Source organism: Mobula hypostoma, chromosome 17 (genome assembly GCF_963921235.1).
Source record: "Mobula hypostoma chromosome 17, sMobHyp1.1, whole genome shotgun sequence".
NCBI lineage: Eukaryota > Metazoa > Chordata > Chondrichthyes > Myliobatiformes > Myliobatidae > Mobula > Mobula hypostoma.
Genome location: NC_086113.1, coordinates 63,327,173 through 63,351,833, shown reverse-complemented (window position 1 = coordinate 63,351,833; position 24,661 = coordinate 63,327,173). Strand labels below are relative to the sequence as shown.

At 42.9% G+C, this 24,661-nt stretch overlaps 1 protein-coding gene across 1 annotated transcript in view; it reads left to right on the top strand.

The window, feature by feature from the left end:
• Positions 1–24,661, top strand: part of eci2 (enoyl-CoA delta isomerase 2) — a 137,788-nt gene that overhangs the window by 57,301 nt on the left and 55,826 nt on the right. The window contains exons 3-4 of the mRNA XM_063070025.1: positions 2,119–2,217; positions 18,059–18,247. Of these exons, the coding sequence (XP_062926095.1) occupies positions 2,119–2,217; positions 18,059–18,247 (288 nt within the window). The remainder of the gene's footprint in view (positions 1–2,118; positions 2,218–18,058; positions 18,248–24,661) is intronic.

Sequence of the window (24,661 nt, the reverse complement as noted above, 5' to 3'; positions counted from 1 at the left end):
AGGTCACTGGGCATATTTAAAGTGGAGATTGATAGATTCTTGGTTGGCTGGGACATCAAATGTTACAGGGGAAGGACCAGGGAATGAGGCTGAAGAGGGGGACAAAAAGGATCAGCCATGATTAAATGGTGGAGCAGACTCAGTGGGCCAGATGGCCTAATTCTGCTCCTATGTCTTATGGTGTCCTGTTGGTAAGAGTGTTTTGGCTTCGGCTAAAGATAGAGAACCATGTTGTCCAACTTGGAAATATTGTGTCAATCAGTTGTTACTTTCTGTCCAGTGGAAGATTCAGGAGAGCTGGGCAGGATCAGATTTCTGAAGGAGGGTAGTCAGGTTTGGGGTCTTCAGGCAGGAGCTGTGGAGCGGGACACAAGGAAGATGCCTCAGAATGCTGTTGGAAGGAAAGTCCCTGTTGTAAGAAGTGCTTTGTGCAGATGAATTGCTCCAAGGAGCAAGGAAGGGCCGTTCTACTGAGAGAGCCAGTTCATTGAAGTTGGTCTTCAAGGGCAATTCGGACTGTGGTGAGTGCTTGGTCCAATGCATGGATAAAATGATACACCCCCTGACTACTTCAGAAATGACCTCCAACGTTTATGTGCACATTGAGACTGGTTTAACTGTAATGGGCCCTTTTAACTATTTTTTTCTTTCTCTGTTAACTGTTTGAAAAAGTTGAAAATAGGTAAATATACTTTCTTTATAATTTTATGCTGATGTACAATCTGTCATTTCTGGGTTACTGATAACTGTGTATGGACAGTATTTACACAACATTTGCTCAAATCAAGGTTCTTTTAATCGGAACGTCCCAATGTTTCTGGTTGGTTGAACCCCAAATCATACCGATCCTTGATGTATATTGTTTATGAAAGATGGTCTTCTCACCACTTAATCATGTGGCTGTTAACAGAGTTTGCTCATGAGCCAAGTTTGTATAGGGTCAATGGTAAGAGGGTTACACTTAGATAAGCCCCGAAAACTACTCACAGTGTTTGAAATGAGGCCTCATCAGTGCCTTATGTAGCCCCAGCATTACATCTTTGTTTTTATATTCAGAATCCTCTGACTCAGCAAGAGCTGCCATCCTTTAGACTGATCTAATTTTATTTCATTTTGAGAAAAGATTAAAGTGACGTCATAAGAAAATGTCATAGAGTAAACATCATAGAGTAAACATATCACTATTTTCTTTTGCTCAAACATTTCTCTCCCTTGCTACCTCACTGTTAAAATGTGGTATATTCAGTTCAAAGAATTGTGAAGTCAGGAGGGGTTTATTCAGCCCACCCTGACACAGCTGGGGTTGGGTTTGGTGGGGGTGGGGGGGAAGGGACAGCCAAAATAGAGTTCCTCTCTTTTCCTGACTAAGTCCTGATGAAGGGTCTCGGCCTGAAACGTCGACTGCACCTCTTCCTATAGATGCTGCCTGGCCTGCTGCGTTCACCAGCAACTTTGATGTATGTTCCTCTCTTTTCACCCATTTTAGAGTTTTCAAGTTCATATTGAGTTTCATTTTTAGAAAGTTACTTAAATCAACAGTGATTCCATTTAGACTCACTGTTATCTCTGGGGCCAGAGCCAAAACTCTAAACTCACATATGTGATGGTGCCAAGAATCATCTGCATTATCTTAAGAACTGACTTTGCCAAGAAATTATAGGGCCTCCCCTCCTTTTCAGGTGAATGTGAAAGATTTCTTGGTACTATTTCAAAGAAGAACAGTGAAGTTCTCCCCAACATTCTAGTATATTTTTTATTGCTCAATCACCGTCATTGCTAAAATCTGATCAGTATCATTGTAGACAAACAGACTGTTGAGCTTCCAACATTACATTAGTGATTGCAATTTCAAAAGAACCTCATTGGCAATAAAGCTCAAGGAGATGATTTGATACCGTAAGAAGTATTCTATAAAATCCTGCAAGTTTTCATGTATGCCTTGTTTTCTTTCATTACTATCTTTTCAGATATTTTATTCCAGACTGTAATCTTGATCCCAGACCTATTGCCAAGTATCTTTGAACTGTGATTACCGAATGAAGAAACTTGACTTAAACAATATTTGTAATTTTTTTAAAAATTGTTGAACATCTAAATAAAAATTAATTGTTTGACTAGGCAACACAAGGTGCCTGTGATTCACCAAAGCCAAGTATGTTGGACTTCGTCAACAAGGCAAAATGGGAGGCTTGGAATTCACTTGGGAAAACATCCAAGGTAACTGTTCATGTATTTAAATTGGAAGCTTTTTTTTATAAAAAAAAGAAAGTTTAAATTGAAAGTCTTTACAGTAATTTCTGTGTAAATTATTATCTGTGTATACCTTTTCTAGTTCACTAAATATTAAAAAACACAGTAGGCTCAGTTAGTAATTTTTAATAGTCAATTTTTATTAGCTTCTGCATTTACTACAATAATATTCAGCTTGCTACTCTGCAGTTTTTGATCACTCTGTAGATGTGATTTTAAAAAATCATAGTTGACTAATCCCTAACTGACCAAGTAAGCTACGTAGTTCTAATTAAGAAGACAACCAAATCAACTTCTATAATCTAATTGAAAACAGACAAAGTGGTGTTAAATTGTTTCTCTGAAGAGTAAGAAAATAGATTCACCAAGATAAGAATATTGGAAATAAAAGCAATAGTAAGCCATTTGCCTCCTCATACTTGTTTTATCATCAGTTAGATCACTGTTGGATCTTTTGTCTCAATACCAGATTCCTGAATATCACTTCACTCCCCTGTATCTCCTCAATTAATAGTTAATTTTTAAGTTTACTCAATAACCTTGTCTTCACAGCCCTCTTGGATAAAGTATTCCAAAGATTTATTACCCTCTGGATGAAGGAATTCTATCTCCATATTTTGAGATTGTATCTCTTGATTCTAGAAACTGTAGCCAGAGAGTATAGGCTCAGACTACTTAATCACTCCTCATATAATAACCCCATCATCTTGGGTATCATGTTTGCTATACTGCTTGAGAGAGGGAGACCAACTTTACACAGTCTATTCCAGATGCCATCTCACCAAGGGTCTTTTATAATTGGAGCAAGATGTCTTCACTCTCAAATCCTCTTGCAATTAATTCCTGCATTTCTTATGCTTTCCTAACTATGTGTTAACTTTAATTATTTTGTGAACAATGGTATTCAAGTTCCTCTTAGCACAAAATCATTTCACTCTCTCATTATATATTAAAAAAACTCCACTTTTTTAAAACTAAATTGATGATCTCAACACATTTCTGCAATCCATCTCCCACATTCCTGCTCATCCACTTTTCCTTACCTGTGTTTCTCTGTGTTCTCCTTACAGCCTACACTGCCACTTGGCTTTGTATCACCTGCGGATTTGGATATATAACACCTGATGCCTCTTGATATAGAAGTGAACAGCTAGCATCAGTCACTGTAGAACCCACTGGAAATAGCCTCCCAGTCAAAAACCTGCCCATTTATTTCTTTGTTTTTTGTCAGTTAACCAATTCTAATCCATGGTAATATATTCTTGCCAGTACCCTTCAATGTCTCTGTGCCTTTGCAACAATATCAAATGATTGCTCTTGTAGATAGATAGATACACAATTTTTTTGCAACTCCAAAGCAGCTTTATCAGTTATAGCAGCAAAAAAAGACCCAAGATCAAAACAGAATTGCTGCCAGCCTGCAACCCCAGGTGGAGTTATTATACTTGCATGACACACCCTCAGTTCCATTGAAATAATTGTTGCAAAGAATAAAATTCCTTATTTGATCATAATATACAGGAGCAGAATTAGGTCATTTGGCCCATTGAGTCTTTTCCACCATTTCATCATGACTGATTCATTTCCCCTCTCAGCCTCACTCTTCTGCCTTCTCCCTGTAACCCTTCCTGTCCAAACTAATCAAGAATTTATCACTCTCTGCCTTAAATATACCTAATGACTTGACCTCACAGCTGCCGTGGCAATGAATTCCACAGATTCACCACTCTCTGGCTAAAGAAATTCCTCCTCATCTCTGTTCTAAAAGGACACTCCTCTATTCTGAGGCTGTGTCCTCTGGTCCTGGACTATCCCACCACAGGAAAAATCTTCTCCATATCCACTGTATCAAAGCCCTTCAAAATTCAATAGATTTCAACGAGGTCATCCTTCATCGTTCTGAATTTCAGGGGTAGAAGCCCTGAGCCATCAAACACTCTTCGTATGACAAGCCTTTAAATACTGGAATCATTTTCGTGAACCTCCTTTGAACCCTCTCAGATGTCAGCACATCTTTTTTTAGATAGAGGGCCCAAAGCTGCTCACAAAACATCAAGTAGGGCCTCACCAGTGCTTTATAAAGCCTCAACATTACATTGTTGCTTTTATATTCCAGTCCTCTTCAAATGAATGATAACATTGCATTTGCCTTCCTCACCAACTCAACATGCAAACAAACCTTTAGGTAATCCTGCATAAGGGCTCCCAAGTTCCTTTGTGCCTCAGATTTTTGTATTTTCTCTCGATTTAGAAAATAGACTACCCTTTCATTTCTTCTACCAAAGTGCATGACCGTACACTTCCTGGCGCTGTATTCCATCTGTCACTTCTCGCCTCATTCTCCGAATCTATCTTGTATCTTTGTGTAGCCTCTCTACTTCCTCAAAACTACCTGCTCCTTTACCTATCTTAGCATCGTCTGCAAACTTTTCAACAAAGTCATCATTTCCATCATCCAAGTCATTGACATATAATATAAAAAGAATCAATCCCAGCACAGACCCCTGTGGAACACCACTAGTCACCAGCAGCCAAACAGAAAAGGCTCCCTTTAATCCACTCTCCAATTAGCCATTGCTTTATGCGTGCTAGTATTTCTCCTGTAATATCATGGGCTCTTACCTTGTCAGAGGCCTTCTGAAAATCCAAATACACATCATCAACTGATTCTCCTTTGTCTGTCCTGCTTGTTATTTCTTTAAGGAATTCCAACAGATTTGTCAGGAACAATTTTCCCTTGAGGAAACCATGCTGACTACAGCCTATTTTATCGTGTGCCTCAAGTACCCTGAAACCACATCCTTAGCAATCGACTCTTAACATCTTCCCAACCACTGAGGTCAGACTAACCGGTCTATAATTTCCTTTCTTCTACTTCTCTCCCTTCTTGAAGAGGGAATGACATTTGCAATTTTCCAGTCCTCTGAAGCCATGCCAGAATCTAGTGATTCTTGAAAGATCATTAATAATGCCTCCACAATCTCTTCAGCCACCTCTTTCAGAACACTGGGGTGTATTCCATCTTGTGCAGGTGACTTATCTACCATCAGATCTTTCAGATACCCAAGAACCTTCTCCCTAGTAATGGCAACTTTCAAACTTCTGCCATTCTGCTGTTGTCTTCCACAGTGGAAACTGATGCAAAATACTTATTCAGTTTATCCACCATTTCCTTGCCCCCATTACTACCTCTTCAGGAAGAGGTACAGTTGACGTTTCAGGCCGAGACCCTTCGTCAGGACTAACTGAAAGAAGAGTTAGTAAGAGATTTGAAAGTGGGAGGGGGAGGGGTGATCTGAAATGATAGGAGAAGACAGGAGGGGGAGGGATGGAGCCAAGAGCTGGACAGTTGATTGGCAAAAGGGATATGAGAAGATCATGGGACAGGAGGCCTAGGGAGAAAGAAAAGGGGGAGGGGGGAAGCCCAGAGGATGGGCAAGGGGTATAGTGAGAGGGACAGAGGGAGAAAAAAAGAAAGTGTGTATATAAATAAATAACGGATGAGGTACGAGGGGGAGGTGGGGCATTAGCGGAAGTTTGAGAAGTCAATGTTCATGCCGTCAGATTGGAGGCTACCCAGACAGAATATAAGGTGTTGTTCCTCCAACCTGAGTGTGGCTTCATCTTTACAGTAGAGGAGGCCGTGGGTGGACATATCAGAATGGGAATGGGACGTGGAATTAAAATGTGTGGCCACTGGGAGATCCTGCTTTCTCTGGCGGACAGGGCGTAGGTGTTCAGCGAAACGACGCGAGCAGACATGAACTTCAGATTACGGCTCCTGCCATTGATCTCGCCGGCTCCAACACCCCAGGGCATATTCAAAACCCAGACTCCAGCAACGACCATGGACACCTTCAAAGCAATTGCGCAACCACCAACTGCGACTCCAGCCTTGAACTCCAGGCCGAGTCTTCACATGCTGCTATTGTGACTTCCGTCTCCCCTTCCCACACCACAATGCTGCAACCCAGTCTCCCTCAGATCCCACCGTCAGCTCCTGCGCCCTCAGAGCCTTTCTAGATCTTTCTGTCTCTATCTCTGGAGACAGCTTATCTACTAATGTCTACTATAAGCCTACTGACTCTCACAGCTGTCTGGACTATTCCTCTTCTCACCCTGTCTCTTGCAAAAATGCCATCCCCTTCTCGCAATTCCTACGCCTCCGCCGCATCTGCTCTCAGGATGAGGCTTTTCATTCCAGGACGAGGGAGATGTCTTCCTCTTTTAAAGAAAGGGGCTTCCCTTCCTCCATCATCAACTCTGCTCTCAAACGCATCTCCTCCATTTCACGCACGTCTGCTCTCACTCCATCCTCCCGCCACCCCACTAGGAATAGCGTTCCCCTTGTTCTCACCTACCACCCCACCACCTCCAACGGGATCCCAACACTAAGCACATCTTTCCCTCCCCCCCCCCGCTTTCCGCAGGGATCGCTCCCTACGCGACTCCCTTGTCCATTCATCCCCCCCATCCCTCCCCACCGATCTCCCTCCTGGCACTTATCCTTGTAAGCGGAACAAGTGCTACACCTGCCCTTACACTTCCTCCCTCACCACCATTCAGGGCCCCAGACAGTCCTTCCAGGTGAGGCGACACTTCACCTGTGAGTCGGCTGGGGTGATATACTGTGTCCAGTGCTCCCGGTGTGGCCTTCTATATATTGGCGGGACCCGACGCAGTCTGGGAGATCGTTTCGCTGAACACCTACGCTCTGTCCGCCAGAGAAGGCTTTTTCTAGTTGCCTTATGATGGTTTTTAAAAGCTTCCCAATCCTCTAATTTCCTACTACTTTTTGCTTTATTACATGCCCTCTCTTTGGCTTTTATATTGGCTTTGACTTGTTAGCCACGGTTGTGTGATCTTGCCTTTCGAATACTTCTTCCTCTTTGGGATGTATATACCCTGTGCCTTCCGAATTGCTTCTGGAAATTTCAGCTATTGCTGCTCTGTAATCATCCCTGCCAGTGTTCCTTTCCAATCAATTCTCGCTAGCTCCCCTCTCATGCCTTCATACTTCCCTTTACTCCACTGTAATACTGATATATCTGACTTTAGCTTTTCCTTCTCAATTTGCAGGGTGCATTCTATCATATTATCATTACTTTCCCCAAGGGTTTCTTTACTAAGCTCTCTAATCAATTCTGGTTCATTGCGCAACACCCAATCCAGAATAACTGATTCCCTAGTGGGCTCAACTGTGAATTGCTCTAAGAAGCCATCTCATAGGCATTCAACAGTTCACCCACTTGGGATCCAGCACCAATCTCGTCTTCCCAATCTACTGCGTATTGAAATCCCCCGCGACTATTGTAACATGGTCCTTTTGAAATGCATTTTCTATCTCCCATTGTAAGTTGTAGACCACATCCTTACTACTTTTTGGGGGTCTGTTATTAACTCTCATCAGGGCTTTTTCCCCTTGCAGTTCATTAACTCTGCCCACAAACATTCAACACCTTCCAACCCAATGTCACCTGTTTCTAATGATTCGATTTTTTTACCAACAGAGGCACGCCACCCCCTCTGCCTACCTGCCTGTCCTTTTGATACATCTGTATCCTTGGGTGTTAAGCTCCCAGCCATAATCTTCTTTCAGCCACAATTCAGTGATACCCAACAACATCATGCATGCCAATCTGCAACTGTGCAACAGGTTCATTTACCTTATTCCGTGCCTTTTCAAATATAATACCTCCAGTCTTGTATTCACAATCTGTATTCACCCTTTTCGATTTTGCCCACCTTTCACATTGCAACTCATCCTGGTAACTGCAATTTTGCCTTACTAGCCTGTCCTTTGCTAGCAGTCTCACCACACGGTACACACTGCCTCTCTTTGTAAATCAGCATCCTCAGCATTATCACTCTGGTTCCCATCCTCCTGCCACATCAGTTTAAAACCCCCTTCCCCACCCTGAACTACTCTGGCAAACCTGCCTGCAAGGTTTTTGGTTCCCCTTGAGTTCAGGTGTAACATGTGCCTTTAGTACAATTCATACCTTCCCCAGAAGAGATTGCAGTGGTCCATAAACCTGAACTCCTACCCCCTGCACCAGTTCTTCAGCCGCACATTCACCTACCAAATCATCCTATTCTTGCCCTCACTGGTGTGTAGCACTGGCAGCAATGCTAGCCTGAAGGTCCTGTTTTTCAGCTTTCTGCCGAGCTCCTTAAAATCTCTTACAGGACTTCCTCACCTGTTCTACCTATGTCATTGGTGCCAGTATGTACCGAGACTTCCAGCTGCTCTCCCTCCCCCTTTAAAATGCCATGAACCCCATCCAAGTCATCTCTGACCCTGGCACTTAGAAAGCAACACAGCATCCTGGTGTCTGTATGGCCCCCACAGAATTTCATCTCTGTTCCTCTGAGTATGGAATCTCCTATCACCACTGCAGACCTCTTCACCTCTCTGTTCTTTTGAGCCACAGCACCAGATTCAGTGCCAGAGATGTAGTCACTGTGGCTCTCTCCCAACTCCTCATTAGGTCATTAGGAAAGAAAAGATGAATTATGAAAGGAAGCTGGTGACTAATATCAAAGAAGACACTACAAGCTTTTTTAAGTATATAAAGGGTAAAAGAGAGTCAAGGGTAGACATAGGACAATAAAAAATGACGCTGGAGATATTGTAATGAGAGACGGAGAGATGGCAGAGGAACTGAATGCGTATTTTGCATCAGTCTTCACAGTGGAAGTATACCGGACATTCAAGAGTGTCAGGGAAGTGAAATATGTGCAGCAAAAATTATGACTGAGAAGGTGCTCAAGAAGTTTAATGGTCTGAGGGTGGATAAATCTCCTGGACCTGATTGAATGCACCATCAGGTACTGAGGAAAGTACCTGATGAGATTGAGGACAAGAAGGCATTACTTCAGGATTGAAGGACGTCCATTTAGAACAAAGATGTGAGAAATTGCTTTAGTCAGAGGGTGGTAAATCTGTGGAATTTGTTGCTACGAGCAGCTGTGGAGGCCAAGTCATTGGGTGTATTTAAGGCAGAGAGAGAGATGGGTTCTTGATTAGCCAGGGCATCAAAGGGTATGGGAGAAGGCAGTGGATTGGGGATGACTGGAAGAATTGGATCAGCTCAGGATTGAATTGCAGAGCAGACTCGATGGGCTGAATGGCCTACTTCTGCTCCTATATCTTATGGATACGTAACTTGTTCCCTTCACTTTTACCACGCCTTCATTAATGTGACCAGTTATCATAATAAATGCACAGCACAGAATTCATGGCCCCTACATTCCAGCTCCCTGGTTATTATACTATAATAATTACAACTGTATGCTACTAAGAAACAGAAGAAGTGAAATCTCAACATTTACAGAAATGTCCTTGTTTGCTAAGCAGTTTATCCTGGATTGTGTCTTCTCCTGCCAAACCAGATTGTGCTTCTTGATTGCAGTCAGGAAAATTCCTGCTGCTGAAGCTCATCCAAGCGGAAAACTGAGGTCCCATTAACTGTTAGTTCTGGCCAAGCATAGTCTCTTCCATCATTGTGGTCTTCTTTCAATAGTCCATTGACAGTCCAACTCAGAACTGGTTTGATTGCATAGGGTCCAGCATTAATACTGTGAATCACTTGCAACAGCTCAAGTGCCTTGGGCACACTCATCGCTATCAACAGCTAAATTTCTGACTCAGTTTCTGGCAAATAAACATACTTCAGGTGAGAGCATTCCAGAAGTTCTCTCTGACAAGGAATGTTTCTTTTGTGGACAGGCATACATTCCTCTGTACAGATGTCAGGCAGTTCACAAAAGTTTTCACTGTCCAAGCTAGCCACTTCTAATCCTGAAGTGTTCTCTTGACCCAATGTGCATAAGGGAATGTGTGTTCCTTTTCCTGTCAGGTTGAGCTTGTTCATGAGGCTCTCTGTACAGAACTTCCTTGATTTAGTAAAACGTAAGTACCCACTGTCGTGTTACCCTTCTTAGACTTTACCTAAATTGGAATTATAGGAAGTTTACAATCATGATCATCAGCTCTCATAAGGCCACTGGATACCAAGGCAGTGTTAGATATCAGGGTGGTATTCACTGCTGTGGTTGCTTCATTCATGGCTTGTTTTGAATTTGCACCTCTGGGCTCAGTTTCAGCTTCACTTTCAAAGGTAGTGGCAAAGCTGCTTCCTTTAGCTTGAGAATGAATTTGTGATCTAGTTTGGTTCATTCCTTTACTTATTGCTGGCGATGTGGCTTTGTATACTTTCCCAAACACTGGGTCTGCAATAATCTTCACGTGCCTGTCAATAAAATCAACAATGTGAGTGAAAGTAACCTACAGTTGTGCCTTTCTTGCAGCTCATACACCACCGATCTCCATTCTTTCCTTAGTTCATTGGGCAACTTAGTTCATATTAGCAGGCATGTTCAACTTGTGCATGGCCTGCACCTCTTCCATGGTATTGGAACAACTTCTAAGAAAAAGACTGTGGTCTTGAAGAGCTTTTGTATCTTATCATTTGATATGTGGCCAAGGGCAAACTTTTCCCATGTAGGCTGTAGCAATGTTGTGCTCAGCACCAAAATATTCCTGTAAGAAAGCCTGAGCCTTGAGATATTTTTGCTCCAGTCCAGCCCACTGGCAACTTTTGACAAGTTCTCTTGGGTAATCATCTGTGTACTGTTCGAGAAAATGAAGATTGTCATCATAGTTATCGGTCTTGTCTTCAATGCTATTCTTGAAAGCCGTCATAAATTGAATGATACTGCGATGGATTGCCACTGAAGATTTGAATCTCTCTTCTAGGCAGAGATGCAATGTGCCATTGTTGCATTACTATGCTTGTTATTTCCTTTTGTATCCTAGGGCCTCCGGTGCAGCATTTAGACCCTTTATCATTTGAAACACGAGTGTCATCATACAGCAATATCTAACTGTTTCAAATCCAAACATGCAACGTGAACAACAAAAAAGAGGTCGTACTTGCCACAAGCTGCTCCAGGCTGATGTGAATGCTGATGTTCGTTTGGAATAACTGTTGAAATCTTTGTTGACAAAATGAAGCAGTAAAAAAGTGCTCCAAAATCTAAACAAAACAATTACCAGTGGTCTGCAACCCCAGACGGATTTGTTATACTTTCATGATGCACCCTCAGCTCTAATTAAATGATTGTTCCAGTGAGTCAAATTCCTTATTCCAATTCTTTATTAGCAGTCATATAATCTTGAAGCGATATTGAGTGGTCAGCAAAGACATGACCTCTGCAAGACCCAAGCTTCAGACTGCCACAAAGTAACTGAGTACAGGTGTCCCCCGCTTTTCAAACGTTTGCTTTATGAAACCTCACTGTTACGAAAGACCTATATTAGTTACCTGTTTTCGCTAACAGAAGGTGTTTTCACTGTTACAAAAAAAGGCAGTGTGAGAAAAAAGCAGTGCGCACCCCGAGCAGCCGCTCCTTCCCCCCCCCAGATTCGGAATGGCATTCCAGCTGGCTTTGCTTAAACACGTGCCTGTGAGCAGCCATTAGCAAGATGAGCTCTAAGGTATCGGAAAAGCCTGAAAGAGCTCGTAAGGGTGTTATACTTAGCGTAAAACTAGACATAATTAAGCATTTCACTCATGGTGAACGAAGTAAGGATAAAGTGAGTTTGGCTTGTGGAAATTGACGAAGATGATGTTGAAGAGGTTTTGGCATCCCATGACCAAGAACTGATAGATGAAGAGCTGATGCAATTGGAAGAAGAAAGGATAACAATCCAAACCGAATGCAGTAGCGAACGGACCGAAAGTGAAGTCGTCCAGGAACTGAACGTGATGCAACTGCGTGAGATTTTCACTGCAATGATAAAGTACGACTTTAATTTTGAAAGGGTATGTCAGTTTAGGACATATTTGCAGGATGGTTTGTGTCCTTACAAAGAACTGTATGATCTAAAGATGTGCAAGGCTCAGCAGTCAAGCAAGCCTTCCACATCAGCCACAGCAGACGACGAACCTCGACCTTCGACATCAAGGCAGGCAGACATAGAAGAAGATGACCTGACTGCCCTGATGGGAACACCCCCATATCCCACCACCCCAGCCCCCGGGCCGCAGACAGATACCGATTCGCAGAGAATGCAGCAGTAGCCAGGAGGCACCCAGCACATCTTTAAGAAAAAAAGCCGAAATAAACAAGCTAATTAATTAGGTGCCGCCTGGCACGTAATTAATTAGCTTGTTTATTTCAGCTTTTTTCTTAAAGATGTGCTGAGTGCGTTCTAGCTATTGCTGTACCCCTGCGTGCTTTGCGGATCAGTCGGCGGCCCAGAGGGTGGGGGCCACTGCACCACCCCAACCACCTCCGACTCAGCCTAACACACCATCATCAGTGTGCGCGATGTCTTCCCGATTCCCATAAGTGATACTACACTGTACATACATTATTTCTACTTGATATCGGCTGTGTATTTTTACATGTTATTTGGTATGATTTGGCAGCTTCATAGCTTAAAGGTTACTGGAGAGAGCGCTAGCACCGTGTTTTTGCCGACGGCACTTGCGCTGTGTTTCTGCCGAGAGCGCTTGCGTGAGATTTTCGCTACCAAGAACAGTGCGGCAATGATTGGGGAAAGGTATTTCTACTTTATGTAGGCTGTGTATTCGTCATAGCATTCCTGCTTTTACTATATGTTACTGTTATCTTAGCTGTTATGTGTTATTTGGCATGATTTGGTAGGTTATTTTTGGGTCTGCGAATGCTCACAAATTTTTCCCATATAAATTACTGGTAATTGCTTCTTCACTTTACGACATTCTGGCTTACGAACCGTTTCATAGGAACGCTCTACCTTCGGATGGCGGGGGAAACTTGTATGTGTAACTCATTCCCTTTTCTTGTACCATGCCCCCACTAGTGTGACTAATTACCATAATAAATGCACAGCACAGAACATATAGCTCCCTTTTCTCTCATACTTCTGTTGGCCATTCAACATTTCTAGATTGTCCTTATTTAGCACAACATCTTTGCAGTCAATATGGACCTTTAACTGAATTGCACAACGTAACTGTTCCTTCAGGTTAGACTCCCAAATTTACCAAATGATGTTAAACCACAATTATTTACTAACTTTCTTAGATCTGTTGAGAAAGTATCAAAGGATTCTTCCTTCCTCCTGGTTATATATGGAAAAACTTGTATTAATTAACTACTTCATTTCTAGGCAGTGTAATGCAGCGTCTCATTTGAGGGCCATACAATGTGATGCAGTTCTCTCCTGTTATGATTGTCCTGTTTTCACCTGCAATGGTTAATCTAACTTAGCCAGTTAAATATAGTATAAACTCTTCTTTACATTTACTCCATTTTTTGAACAAATCGTTAACCTGAAAATCCAGAAATTTGGGCAGAGTTATCTGTTCATTTATGTGCTCCCTCAATTGAATCACACAATTTGTTTCTAAGGGCATATTTACATGTTATTTCAAATGCCAGCAGGTCAGTATTTCAGTGCAGGCACACAGTGTAAGTTTCATAAATGAACACCTCTGGCAACTTTGCTCAGTATCTGTCTCAAAGATATTGGGGAATGCTTGGTACTTCAAAGGGTACTTTATCAGATAAAGGCCCCTATAATGTCAGGGATCTCCAAGAGGATGACAACCTTATTGTTGGGTTTGAAGGCTGTGTGCCTCAATAACCCAGAGAGCTATGTTGGCTAGAGTCAGGGCTTTGTACTTCGGCTCTTGGTAGGGTCACCCATGCCAAACAAGTCAAAAGCTAAAAGACAGATTAAGAGTGGTCCACTGGTCCTCCAGGTTCAAGGGTTCAGCATAGGACTAACAACCCTGACTGGTAAAATAAAATTGTTATGGAAACACCGATGAAGAATCCTCTACAGATGAGTGTGACGCTATTCCTGAGTTTCCACTCAGGACTTGCATGACTGACAGTAGTGAAAACCGAGAGGAAGCTACTGACATGATGAAGGAAGCCCTGAACACCGTCGGAGATGGAAGACCTTCATTGCTGTCCTAAACACCAGCTGCGTAACAGGCAGATAACATGACACTGTCAGAGAAATATTTCTTGTCGTGCTTTTTCCATAGTCACTTTTGGACACTTTCCATGCTAAATATTTTTGAAACAAAAACGGAACAGTTGATGATGCAATGGTGCAATCGTTAAAATTGTGCAACCCCAAATATTGTATATGCTACATGTGTTACAAGATGTACTGCTAAATTAGATTGACATATATTTGAATCTAAATCTCTACTGGTTTAGCTAATCCCATTTTGGAACTACATTTTGGGTCTAGGTTAAGAAAGGGAAAAAAGGAAGTTATCTGTGTTTGTGATCCCAGAGGCAGTAACTTTTATCAGGAGTGCAAAAATTGTAATGAGCTCAGCATTTAAGCCCACTATGATGAATTGCCTCTCAATATGCAATGGGACCACATATGCAGAAAAGCAGTTTGATTTATGTGCTAATGTCTTCCACCACTCATTGGAATGTTCTTCAAAGGAAGATTGGGAATAAAACTGGAAAAGGCAAATACTACACTATTCTTCCAGAAAGAAAATTATTTTGACTAAAGATTTAATGGCAAGAAATGATAACTGAGAGAGGTGATTACCATGCAAGAAACATTGAACAAACCAGGTAGCATCTGTGGAGGGAGAAGCTGTTTTATTGTTGATGATCTGACAGTTCTGTATTTGTGTAAATGATTTGATTCAGTTTACAATGATAAGACTTATTTCTCCCTTTGTCCAACAGTTTTGTGCATTGCACTGCAGTACTTATTGGAATGCAATATTTGTGTGCAGTTAAATAAACATCTTGAAATTGTTGGATATAACTTGGTCAAAACAACTCTTTAATTTCAAAGTAATGCTGCAGTTGCTCCATTTTTATTGCTTGCATTATTATTTGTAAAAACAAATCTGCTCTGCAATTGTCAGATGCTGGCTTTTCAACACATCTCCATTTACCCATTTCTTCAGTATCTCTTATGTCCTTGCCTTGCCAGACGGAATCTGTCCATATCATTCTTTAAAACATCAAATGCCTTAGCATTTACAGACTTTGCCATGTTTTCTTCTACATCCCAAAGGTGTGCGGGTCGGTAAGTTAATTGGCTACTGCAAACTCTCCCTAGCATAGCTGGGCAGTAGGAGAATCATTGGGGATGGGGAATGTTGAGATTGCTGTAAGAGCCAGTGTAGATACAATGTGCTTGTAGTTCCTGTGGTATAAGGAAATACAAGAATCTAAAATAAAAATAGAAGATGCTGGAAACACTCAGCTGTGGATAGAGAGAGTGAGAACATGAGAGGAAGAAAAAATACAATATGTTGTAACTCTGAGGTAGAGAGTATGGAAGCTACTGGTAATTTATCTGAAACAGAAGAGAATGCTTGGCTACAAATGCCTTGTGCCTTCTGTGGAGAGGGAAAAACTGAGAAAGTGAGTTAATGTTACTAATGGATGCTCATGCATCTTGAATTGACCAGTCCTGATACAAATAGGCAAGACTACTTTTTTAAATTATTGAACTTAATGTGGAATTCCAGGAGTTGCAATTTTCCAGTTGCGACACATTCGAACAAAGCCCAAAGTAAACTTGAGGAACTGCATCTTTTCGTCATAGAACAATATAGCATGGATACAGGCCTTTTGACCCAACAAGACCATGCTGACCATGTTATCCACCTAGCGAGCCCCAATTTCCTGCAATTGTGCCATATTCCTCTTGCTGCCTCCCCTCCATGTACTTATCCTAGTGTTTCTTAAACAACACTATTGTTGATGAATGGTAAGTAGTGTTCATGGATTCACAGACCATTCAGAAAACTGATGGCAGAGGGGACGAAGCTGTTCCTAGAACAGTGTGGGTCTTCAGGCTCCTGTATTTCCTCCCCAATGGAAGTAACGCAAAGAGGGTATGTCTCAGATGGTGAGGATCTTTAGTGATTGATGCTACCTTCGTGAGGCATCACCTCTTTAAGATGTCCTCAATGACAGTAATGGTTGTGCCAGTGATATAACTGGTTGAGTCTGCAACTCTCTACAGCCTCTTGTGATCCTGTGCATTGGAGGCTTCATACTAGGTTGTGACTAACAATGAGGAAGGATTGACAAAGTATTTTAAGACTAGCATGATAAACTAAGAATGAAACTTGCTAGTGGTAGTGTTCCCATGTATGGCATTAATGATATACTTAAATAATATTTTTCTGTTTATATTTGAAGCATCTCATTGCACATGAACAATCTATTTCATTCCCCACGGATCTCCCACTGGCACTTATCCCTGTAAGCACAAGTGCTACACCTGTCCCTATACCTCCTCTCTTGCCACTATTCAGGGCCCCAAACAGTACTTCCAAGAGAGGCAACACTTCACTTGTGAGTCTGTTGGGGTCATCTATTGCATCCGGTTCTCCCGATGCGGCCTCCTCTACATCGGTGAAACCCGAAGCAGATTGGGGGGACCGCTTCATCGAGCATCTCCGCTCCATCCGCCACAACAGACAGGATCTCCCGGTAGCCACCCGCTTCAACTCTGCTTCCCATTCCCATTCAGATATGTCCATACATGGCCTCCTCTACTGCCATGATGAGACTAAACTCAGGTTGGAGGAGCAACACCTCATATACCGTCTAGGTAGTCTCCAGCCCCTTGGTATGAACATAGAATTCTCCAACTTCCGGTAATTCCCTCCCCCTCCCTTCCCCTATCCCTATTTCATTCTGCCCCTCCCCCTGCTGCCTACTACCTCCCTCATGGTTCCGCCTCCTTCTACTACCCATTGTGCTTTCCCCTTTTCCTTCTTCACCTTTCCTGCCTATCCCTTCCCTGCTTCCCTTCCCCCACCCCTTTATCTTTCCCCTTACTGGTTTTTCACCTGGAACCTACCAGCCTTCTCCTTCCCACCCTTCCCCCAACCTTCTTTATAGGGCTTCTGCCCCTTCCCTCTACAGTCCTGACGAAAGGTTCCGGCCCGAAACATCGACCAATCTTTTCCACTGATGCTGCCCGACCTGCTGAGTTCCTCCAGCGTGTTGTGAATCTATTTCATTCATTGTTAAGTACAAAGATTCTGATTATGTATCAGTCTTCTGATGTATAAAACTAAATGTTGCTGTTTTTCTTTTAAGTGAATTTTGTGCATTCTCTGTGTGCTGTGTCTCATTTAGTAAGTAATAAAATATGACAGAAGTTTCCCATTGATTTGTTTATATCCTAGTATTTTCATATAAACTGTGTACCAGCTGCTTTATTGAGCACATGTTAGGCTTGTAGTGATTAAATATAGTTCCACCAGTATCTGAGATTGGAATATCTTTCTACGTGGGAGCATCTCAGTGATATCCTACAGAAAATTTTAAGTCCTCATTCACCATTTGCTCAAATGAATTATTTTGATATGTTGGTTTAAGATTAATTCTATTATGAAAATAATTGCTGACATTATAACAAAATATACTCAGGAAATGTTATCAAATTTAGATTTGAAGATATTATTGTAATGTCATCCAATAATTGCAGGGTTAGGAGCCTTCCACTAAGGCAAGTACAGATTTAAGATGCCAAAGAATTTGAGATTCAAGGCTACGGAGCAGGCTGGTTGGACATATTGGTTCATTCCTGTCTGACACTGGTATATTGTATGTAATTGATTTTACTGAATGTAGCTGAAACTAACTTATTTGGATGAGTACAATTAAATCAAATTCTAAAATAAAATTACATATTCACTGAAATTACCACCAGTTTTATAAAGAAATATAAAGTTCCAGTAGCTGATTGATATGGAAGAATATTTTGATCAATTACTAAATAATGCTATCTTTGTAGGAGGAAGCTAGACAGAAGTATGTGGATCTCATAGAATCACTGGTTTCTGCAGAGGTACTCACACAGAATAAAACCACTGCCACAGAAGACCTGACAGCATCATTCCAGACACTTAAGGTCACAACTGAAAACAACATCACCACTATTATGCTAAACAGACCAGAGAGAAAAAATGCAATTTCAATCACGGTAAGGTTACTTTTGTTTTATTGAATTTCGATAGTAGCAAACAATTCTATCAATCTTCTGTTATTTGGTGTTTTGCTGAAAAACCATTGATGTTAATGGGATGCATTTTTGAATTAATTCAGATGCTCAATCCTTCCCACTATTCTGTATTTCATTTTATAAATGTATCTATCCATTCAAGCTACAGACATTCTTATAGTACTGAAGAAATCCTTAACAAAGTTGTACATTAAACTATATTTGTCTTTGATCATGGTAAGCTATATTTCTTATCCTTGGTCTGCAGCCTTTGAAATAATACTATTCTGCTCTAATACAGCTTGTGTTGTACAGCAAGGTGGAGCTCCCTAATCTGTTTCCATTCTTTTATATCCAGCTTTAGCCAGAGAATTATCAGCAATTGTGTTGTTGGCCATCTTCACCTCATTAACAGTGGAGTTGCTATTTTTTAATCCACATGTGTGTATGTGTGTGCACACCTCACCACCATCTCTTTTAATCGCCTCTATTGCTTTTGTAGTAAGGGTGAAAAGAGGAGTCGAGTGTGTAAGGCTCCTCCTGCCAGTACAGAGCCTCTCCACCACCAAGACTCCTGCAGTGCCTCCTTGGGGCCACACATGAAAACTGGGTATCTTATGGTTCCAGGCTAAACTACAGGGAATCTCGGAGCAGCAGTGGGCCCCAGAGACGTGGCATGCAGGCCCTGGCACCTGTCCACCACTGTCCCAGCTATGGGCAAATAGTCCCACTGCCTTGTGGTAAGTCTGTTGAGACAAGGCTAAGGGAGCACACCCCGACAGAAAAGCAATGCGCTGGTGGCGCTCAATAGGCGGGCCTTAACAGACAAAGGACCCGGCAGCCTCCTGCATCCAAGACGTGGGACCGGTTATCCTGGGATCATCCTTGCCACTGGGATTTACCTCATCATGGTGAAGATAGTGCTACTGGGGATGGCACACTCCCTGTGGCACTTTAAAATCTTCCTTGCGCATGTCTCCACCTCTGACCACAGTGAACAATACTTGGACCTTACATATGGTTGAAGTCTGACGGCGATGGGGCATCTGGCAACGGGAGCAGGTACGAATGGACTGGGAGCTCCTAGTCAGAACCCTGCATGGCAGCGGCACAGGGTATTTGGTCGCTAGCAGCTGGGACTGAGTGGCAGCTGTTTTCGGCAGACCCCTGTGCGACTGAGCAGCCCTAATTAGGGACCGCACTGCTCACCCCAATTGGGGAAGGGCCTAGAAAAGGTGGCCTAAAAAATTGCCCATTCAATCACTCACCTGGATCGTTTACCACACCTATCAGGTTATTCCACTACTGCGATTGAAATAAGAAACAATACAACCTAAAACTGGCAACATGGAATGTAAGGACTCTCCTGGACTCGTGTGGCATCTCTGACAGACCTCACCGGAGAACAGCCTTGATCGCTGCTGAGCTGAGGCGCTACAACATTGACATTGCTGCCCTGAGTGAGACCAGGCTCCTGGATGAAGGCTCTTTAACAGAGGAAGGGATGGATTACACCTTCTTCTGGAAAGTTCCCCCCAGGTGGACAACATCCCCACGGAGTAGGCTTGGCCATCAAGAACGCCTTTCTACCAAGTCTCACAGAAACACCTGTTGGCATTAGTGAAAATCTAATGACCCTCCGTATCTTCCTGGCAAAGAAACGTTATGCCATGCTTCTCAGTGCCTATGCACCAACTTTGCCATCTGAGAATGAGGCCAAGGCTGGCTTTTATCAGACATTGGATGAAGCTCTTTGCCGGATCCCTAAGAATGATAAGGTCCTTTTGCTTGGGGACTTCAACGCCAGGGTGGAACAGAACAACAGGATATGGAGTGGAGTGCTAGGTAGGCATGGCATTGGCAAGGTGAATGCAAATGGCATGATGCTACTTACTCTTTGCTCTGAGCAGAACCTTACCATAACCAACACCGCCTTCCAGCAGAAGGCAAAATATAAGACCTCGTGGATGTACCCTCGCTCTAACATTGGCACACGATCAACGTCATCATTGTGAGACGTAGTCACATCAAGGATGTTCTTATCACCCAAGCCATGAGAGGTGCAGAGTGCTGGACTGACCACCGTATGATTGTGGCCAAGCTCCATATGAAAGTGCGTCCCCCCCTTGCGGCTGCAAAAACCCAATAAAAAGCAGCTAAATTGCAACCACCTGAGAAATTCAGAAGCAAGAAGTGAGTTTTGATGCATCCTAGCTGAGAAACTAAGAGAGCTGGAGCCTTGTCTGAGCTCAGAAAATACCATGGAGCAACAGTGGACCTATATCAGCTCTGTGCTTTATGGGGCAGCAGCCCAATCCATCGGCCATAAGAGCAGGAACCACCAAGACTGGTTTGATGATAACTCAGACACCATCCACGACTTGCTTAAGGACTTGCACAAAGCACACCGAGCAACTTTAGACAACCCTTCATCCACCAGCATCAGGCAGCATTGGCAGGCAGCTCGGAGGAAAGTGCAAAAGGCAATACGGGCCATACAAAATGAGTGGTGGACTGAAAAGGCACATGAAATCCAGTCCTTTGCCGATAATAATGACATGCATAATTTTTACAATGCTGTCAAAACCATCTACGGCCCAATAAGTCGATGCGTTACTCCCCTGAAAATAGCAGATGGTCTAACACTTCTGAAGAATCAGAATACCATTCTGCTGAGGTGGGCTGAGCATTTTAACACCCTGCTTGATCAGGACTCTGATACAGACCCCACCATCCTGGGCGAACTGCCTGAACTTCCTCCTATCCACGACCTCAGTCTACCACCAGCCTTCCAGGAGGTTCTATTAGCTGTCCATTCCCTTAAGAACAACAGGTCCCCTGGCACTGACAGCATCTCTGCTCAGCTACTGAAGAACGGAGAGTACACGTGTATGCGCACCCTCTATCAGTACGTCACCAAGGCCTGGACTGATGAGAACATCCCACAGCAATGGAGAAATGCAAACATCGTTGTCATTTTAATCTTTCCTTTCAACCTAACAGGAACATAGAGATTCTGTACCCTCAAAATTTCACCTTTAAATAACCTCCATTTCTCTATTACATCCTTCCCAGAAAACAATTTATCCCAATCCACTCCTTCTAAATCCTGTCGCATCTCCTCAAAGTTAGCCTTTCTCCAATCAAAAATCTCAACCCTGGGTCCAGTCCTATCCTTCTCCATAATTATATTGAAACTAATGATATTGTGATCACTGGACCTGAAGTGCTCCCCAACACAAACCTCCATCACCTGACCTATCTCATTCCCTAACAGAGATCCAACACTGCCCCTTCTCTAGTTGGTACCTCTATGTATTGCTGCAAAAAACTATCCTGCACACATTTTACAAACTCCAAACCATCCAGCCCTTTTACAGTATGGGCTTCCCAGTCAATGTGTGGAAAATTAAAATCTCCCACAATCACAACCTTGTGCTTACTACAGATATCTACTATCTCCTTACAAATTTGCTCCTCCACTTCTCGCTCCCCATTAGGTGGTCTATAATACACCCCTATAAGCTTCACTACACCTTTCCCATTCCTCAATTCCACCCAAATAGCCTCCCTAGAGGAGCCCTCTAATCTATCCTGCCAGAGCACCGCTATAATATTTTCTCTGACAAGCAATGCAACACCTCCCCCTCTTGTCCCTCGGATTCTATCACACCTGAAGCAATGAAATCCAGGAATATTTAGTTGCCGATCACACCCCTCCTGCAACCATCTTTCACTAATAGCTACAACATCATACTTCCAGGTATCAATCCATGCTCTAAGCTCATCTACCTTTCTTACAATGCTCCTCACATTAAAATAAATGCATTTAAGAAATTTTCCTCCTCTTACTCTCTGTTTATCACTAACGATGCAAACAACTTTCCTATTTTCTTTTTCTTCCTTCTCCCCTACATCTGTTGCTACACTCTGGTTCCCCTCCCCCCTTGTATCTAGTTTAAGTCCACTGGAGCCTCTCTAGCAAACCTACCTGCAAGAATATTTGTCCCCCTACAGTTCAGATGTAAACCGTCCCGCCGGAACAGGTCCCACCTTCCTTAGAAAACTGCCCAATTATTTATAAATCTGAAGCCCTCTCTCCTGCACCATGTTTTCAGCCACATGTTGATCTGCACTATCTTACTATTTCTAAACCCGCCTGCAAGTGGTACTGGTAGCAATCCAGGATTGCTATCCTGGAGGTCCTGTCCTTTAACCTGGCACCTTTCAGGACCTCCTCACTCTTTCTACCCATGTCATTGGTCCCGACATGGACCACGACATCCGGCTGCTCACCCTCCCTCTTGAGAATACTGAGAACCTGATCCCAGATATCGCGGACCCTGGCACCAGGGAGGCAACAGACCATCCGGGATTATCGATCTCTTCCACAGAACCTCTTATCTGTCCCCCTAACTATCGAATCCCCTATCACTACTGCTCTGCTCTTTTCCCTCCTTCCCTTCTGAGTTGAGGGTCCCATCTCGGTGCCAGAGACGCAACCACTGCAACTCGTCCCTGGTAGGTCATCCCCATCAACAGTATCCAAAATGATGTACTTATTATTGGTGGGAACGGCCACAGGGGTGCTATGCTCATTCTGTCTATTCCCCTTCCCTCTCCTGACAGTCACCCAGCTACCTGTCTCCTGACTCTTGGGGGCTACTATCTCCCTATAACTCCTGTCTATTTCTGCCTCTGCCTCACGAATGATCCAAAGTTCATCTAGCTCCAGTTCCCTAACTCAATTTGTCAGGAGCAGCAGCTGGATGCATCTTTTACAGGTGTAGTCATTAGGGACAATTGTTCTCACCCTGACTTCCCACATACTGCAAACGGAGCACTCAACTGCCCTAACTGCTGCCTCCATTAACTACTCTTAAGGTAATTAGAGTAATTAAAGGAACTTACCCGGCCTTACCTCACTTGGAGTGAAGCTCGTCCTCAGCCTCTCAAGCCAAAGCTTTCCTATTCTATCTCCCTCTGCTCCGTCGCCTGCTACAATGTCACCTGCTCCGTTAACCTTCTCTCTTTTAAACACATCTGCTGCCTCACGGTCCGACTTACATGTGCTTGCGCAGTCGTGCCCCGTTCAACTGCCGAAGGAAAACAAAGTCATCAAAGATCTCACAGTTAAAGGAGTGGACGTCATCATCGGATTTTAATGGACAACCGAAGACGAAGATTGTTTTTGTACGTCATGCAACGCGTTGACATCCAGTTAAAGCCACAAACCCTCTCTCTCTTCCAAGTCTTATTGAAGTCATAATGTCTTAAGATTTCTGAATTGAAATCATAAGACATAGTAGAAGAATTAGATCATTTGGCTCATTGAGTCTGCACAACCAATTGATCATGGTTGATTTCTTTTCCCTTTCAAGCCCATTCTCCTGCCTTTTCCCCTTAAACTTTGATGTCCTTACTAATCAAGAACCAATCAGCTTTCACTTTAAATGTACCCAATGATCTGGCTTCCACTGCCATCTGCGGCAATGAATTCTACAGATTCACTGCACTCTGGCTAACAAAGTTCCTCCTCATCTCTGTTCTAAAGGGGCATCCTATTCTGAGGCTGTGCCTTCTGGTCCTAGACTCCCCCATAATTTTAAGCATCCTCTCTACATCCACCTTATGTAGGCCTTTCAATAGGTTTTGATGAGATCCATTTCCCCTCCATTCTTCTAAACTCCAACAAGTTCAGATCCAAAGTGATCAAATACTCCTGGCGTGTTAACCCTTTCATTTCCGGAATCATTCTTATAAACCTCCTCTGGCCCCTCTCCAATGCCAGCACATCATTTCTTAGATATGGGGCCCAAAACTGCTCACGATATTCCAAATGTAGTCTGACTAATACTTTATAAAGTCCCAGCATTACATCCTTGCTTTTATATTCTTACCCTCCTGAAATGAATGCTAAGATTGCATTTGACCTCCTTACCACCAACTCGACCTGATGCAAATTAACCTTCAGAGAGTCCTGCACTTGGACTCCCAAGTCCTTTTGCAGTTTTGATTCCTGAATTTGCTCCCCATTTAGAAAAAAAAGTATGTCTCTATTCGTTCTATGAAAGTGCCTGGCCATTCATTTCCCTACACTGTACATCTGCTACTTTGCCCATTCTCCTCATCTGACCAAGTTCTTATGAGACTCCCTGCTTCCTCAGCACTACCTGCCTCTCCACCTATCCTTGCATCATCCCCAAACTTGACCACAATGCCATCAATTCTGTCATCCATATCATTAACATATAATATAAGAAAATAGTGGACCCATCATTAATCACTTGTGCCAAAGTGAAAAAGGCCTCTTTTTTCTTTATTCTCAATCTTTACTTCCTGCCAGTCAGCTAATCTTCTGTCCATGTTAATATCAGGCTTGTTTAGCAGCCTGTT